This window comes from Crocuta crocuta, unplaced genomic scaffold (assembly GCF_008692635.1).
Source record: "Crocuta crocuta isolate KB4526 unplaced genomic scaffold, BGI_CrCroc_1.0 scaffold1161, whole genome shotgun sequence".
Classification (NCBI taxonomy): Eukaryota; Metazoa; Chordata; class Mammalia; order Carnivora; family Hyaenidae; genus Crocuta; species Crocuta crocuta.
The window spans coordinates 364365-367715 of NW_027531894.1; the positions used below are offsets into that span (position 1 = coordinate 364365).

The 3351-nt window shown below is 65.3% G+C and overlaps 1 protein-coding gene across 2 annotated transcripts; it reads left to right on the forward strand.

Moving 5' to 3' along the window:
• The first annotated feature begins 653 nt into the window (after window positions 1-653).
• On the forward strand, window positions 654-2839 carry HRAS (HRas proto-oncogene, GTPase). Of its 2 annotated transcripts, XM_077773365.1 has the most exons (6): window positions 654-672; window positions 945-1114; window positions 1298-1476; window positions 1607-1766; window positions 1866-1927; window positions 2387-2839. In XM_077773365.1, the coding sequence occupies exons 2-6, from the start codon at window positions 1004-1006 to the stop codon at window positions 2448-2450; spliced, it is 576 nt and encodes a 191-aa protein (XP_077629491.1). In that variant the 5' UTR covers window positions 654-672; window positions 945-1003; the 3' UTR covers window positions 2451-2839. The 2 variants fall into 2 exon arrangements, with proteins under 2 accessions (XP_077629491.1, XP_077629492.1); XM_077773366.1 differs by lacking the exon at window positions 1866-1927.
• The last annotated feature ends 512 nt before the right edge of the window (window positions 2840-3351 follow it).

Genomic DNA, 3351 nt, shown 5'->3' on the forward strand with positions numbered 1-3351 from the left:
GAGGCCGCGGCCGTCCGCGGGGTCGCCCGCCCTCTAGCTGCGAGGCTGCCCCCCGAGTGCTCGGGCACCAGGCGGCCATCACGCGCAGCCGGCGAGCCGGGGTGTAGGAAATCACTGCTCACTGTCCGTGCAGGGGCGTCCGCTCGTGAAACCTCCCACACTGGGGCACCCCAGCCGGAGGCCTAAGCCCTGGCCTTCATTCTTTTGTCACCTGTGCGTCTGCCGCACACCTCGTTTGGGTCTGTTCCTCTCAGTCAGCTGCTTATCGGGAACCCTCCCCACCCCCCTACTCCCGCCGGGCTGCCCACATCTGCCTTCTTCAAAGTTCCTACAGCAACAGGGTACCGGGAGTTTCCCGTTATTTTAACGGTGTGGGTCTCCTTGCGGTGTGGGCAGAGCCCCCGGGGGGCAGGGGGTTCTTCTCTGTCTGCCTGTCACCGTGTGCCTGGAACAGCCCCTGGCATACAGTAGGCACTCAGTAAATACTTGTCAAATGCACCAACACGCTCCGTGGGGCCCCGAGCGGGTTGTAGGCTGGCACTGGCCTGCCTGGGCACGCTGCTGGGCGCTCCACGGTGGCAAGACCTGTTTTCGCAGGGAGGGGAACTGGGAAGCTCAGCCTGCAGGGCCTCCGGTCCGGGCTTTCTGCCTACCCAGCAACTTCTAATTCGGGTGCGTGGTTGGGAGATGCTCTCAGCTGTCAGCCCTGCCTTTGGGGGGCCACCTCCCTGCCTCTGTCACAGCTATTAGCTGCAGCTGGAGGCGGGGCCCCTCTCCCACCCCTGGGCTGGAGGTGCCACAGGTGGGCGGCTAGGCCTCCATCTGGCTGCCACCCGTGTTACCTGGTTGTCTGGGGCCGGAGGGTGGGGCTGGCCAGCCCAGGGAGCCCAACAGGCCTGCCCTGCGGGGCCGCTGTGGCTGAGTGTGGCTCGCTTCCTCGGCAGGTGGCTCAGGAGACCACCGCATTGACGCATTGACGTGTGCCGCGATCCCCTGAGGAGCGATGACGGAATATAAGCTCGTGGTGGTGGGCGCTGGAGGTGTGGGGAAGAGTGCCCTGACCATCCAGCTCATCCAGAACCACTTCGTGGACGAGTATGACCCCACCATTGAGGTGAGCCATGCTTCCCCTATTCCCAGCCCTCCCATCGCGGTGTGGGCGCCCGATGTGGGCGCGACTTCAGTCGTCTGCTCTCCAGGACCTCGGGGCGGGGCATGGGTGGGGCCAGGGAGGGGCTGCCGGTTTGCTTGTCTCAACCGAGAGATGGGGGTGGTCCCTAAGCACTGTCCTCTGCAGGACTCATATCGGAAGCAAGTGGTTATTGACGGTGAGACGTGCCTGCTGGACATTTTGGACACGGCGGGCCAGGAGGAGTATAGCGCCATGCGGGACCAGTACATGCGCACTGGAGAAGGCTTCCTCTGCGTGTTTGCCATAAACAACACCAAGTCCTTCGAAGACATCCACCAGTACAGGTGAGCTGCTTGCTGGCCCCCAGGGGCCTCCCTTTCTCTCTCACTCCATCTGTCTCTCTCCTTCACTCTCAAGGGTCTGGATGCAGCTGTGCCTGCAGCCCACGACTGGGCCACACCTTCTTCTTTGCAGGGAGCAGATCAAGCGGGTGAAGGACTCTGATGACGTGCCCATGGTGCTGGTGGGGAACAAGTGCGACCTGGCTGCACGTACTGTGGAGTCTCGGCAGGCGCAGGACCTCGCCCGCAGCTATGGCATCCCGTACATTGAGACGTCAGCCAAGACTCGCCAGGTGAGCCGGCTCTCCACCCCACCGCCAGCCAGGGACCCCCCACCCCGCCCCAACCCTGCCAGGGAGCAGTGCTTTATTGCCCCCTCTCCCCCGACACAGGGCAGCCGCTCTGGCTCTGGCTCCAGCTCCGGGACCCCCGTGACCCAGCGGCCCCTAGCGCTGTAAGTCTCCCCGGATGGCAGGGCAGCGAGGGCGGCCAGGGCCCAGGGTCTGGGCTGACACAGCTCCAGGGGAAGGTGGAGGTCCCGGGAGAGAGCTGCCCTGAGCCAGGCCGGAGCGGTGACCCTGGGTCCCTGGCCCCTCTGCCCCCAGAGAGCCCCATGGGCCCTTGTTGGCCCTGACCCCTTAGTGCGCTGTCGGGCATGAGGGTGGCAGGTCAGACAGCAGTGGGACACAGGGTGTTCAAGCTTGGAGCCAGACCTCGGGGCCGCCCTGTGGGGGGAGCTTCTGGGGATCAGTCTGCCCAGCGGGGGCAGCCCTGGGGCTTCCTGTCTATCAGGGTAGGGGTAGGGGTGGGGAGGAGGTGGGCAAGGGGCTGCAAGTCTGCATGAGCTCGAGGCAGGGGTCCCTGGGTCTCCTCCCCTGCGGAGTCCGCCTCTGAGCCGGCCCCTTCCTCCTAGGGCGTGGAGGATGCCTTCTACACGCTGGTCCGAGAGATCCGGCAACACAAGGTGCGGAAGCTGAGCCCGCCCGATGAGGGCGGCCCGGGCTGCATGAGCTGCAAGTGCCTGCTCTCCTGACGTCCCTTCCGTGTCCACCGTGACGTCCTCACTGGCCCTCTGCGCCCCATGAGCACAGGCACGGGGCGCGGGGGTGCCGGATGCTGGGAGGAGGCGCGGACGGAGGAAGGAGGAGGGGAAGGAAGGAAGGAAGGATGGAAGGAAGGAAGGAAGCGCCACCGGAGCCCGGCCAGCCCAGGCTCCCTGGACACAGTGACCGCAGACCTCCCGGGACGCTTTGCACAGACTGTCGTGAACTGAGGCCACCGGCACCCCGGCTGTTACTCTCCTCCCAGCCCCGTCCTGGCCCGCTGGGCACAGGCTGAGTTGCAGTAAATTATTTGATGGTCTTGACCGTGGCGTCTGGCCGAGGTTGGGAGGCACGGGGGAACCTCAGCTTTGGGTGCTGGGCGACCCCTCTGCAGGGGCGCGGGGCAGGGGCCGGTCCGGCGGCCGGGGCCGAGTCCCCATTCTCCATTCTGGGCATCTGGCGTTTCTTGCAGATGCTCCGGGCGCCGCAGTGACAGGCTGGCTTCGCGTTTTACCACAAAAACACTTCACTGAACTTTAAACAGCAAACGGGGATTGAAGCCACGGGTGGGTGCCTTCCCCTGGAGAGGGAGGCGTGCTTCAGTGAGTGCTGAGGTGGGACAGGGCAGGGGTGCTGAGGTCCGTCGCCTTGGAGGCTCCTAGCGACTCCAGGGGGCATCCCAGTCCCTGAGTTTGGGGACCCTGAGAGGCAGTTGCTGAGGACGGCAGAGTGAGCGTCCCGCCTGCTGCTGCTTTTGCCTGACTTTGCTGGAGCGGGGCCCCAGCATGTCCGCTCGGTCTGTGCCGTTGGTGCCAGGTGACCGACTGCCGGAGTC

What these genes read in the sequence shown, in the direction of transcription:
- HRAS (XM_077773365.1), top strand. Translation starts at nt 1,004, where the DNA reads ATGACGGAATATAAGCTCGTGGTGGTGGGCGCTGGAGGTGTGGGGAAG. An exon ending in GAAGACATCCACCAGTACAG is followed by an intron (nt 1,477 to 1,606) that starts GTGAGCTGCTTG and finishes TCTTCTTTGCAG; the next exon opens with GGAGCAGATCAAGCGGGTGA. An exon ending in CGTCAGCCAAGACTCGCCAG is followed by an intron (nt 1,767 to 1,865) that starts GTGAGCCGGCTC and finishes CCCCCGACACAG; the next exon opens with GGCAGCCGCTCTGGCTCTGG.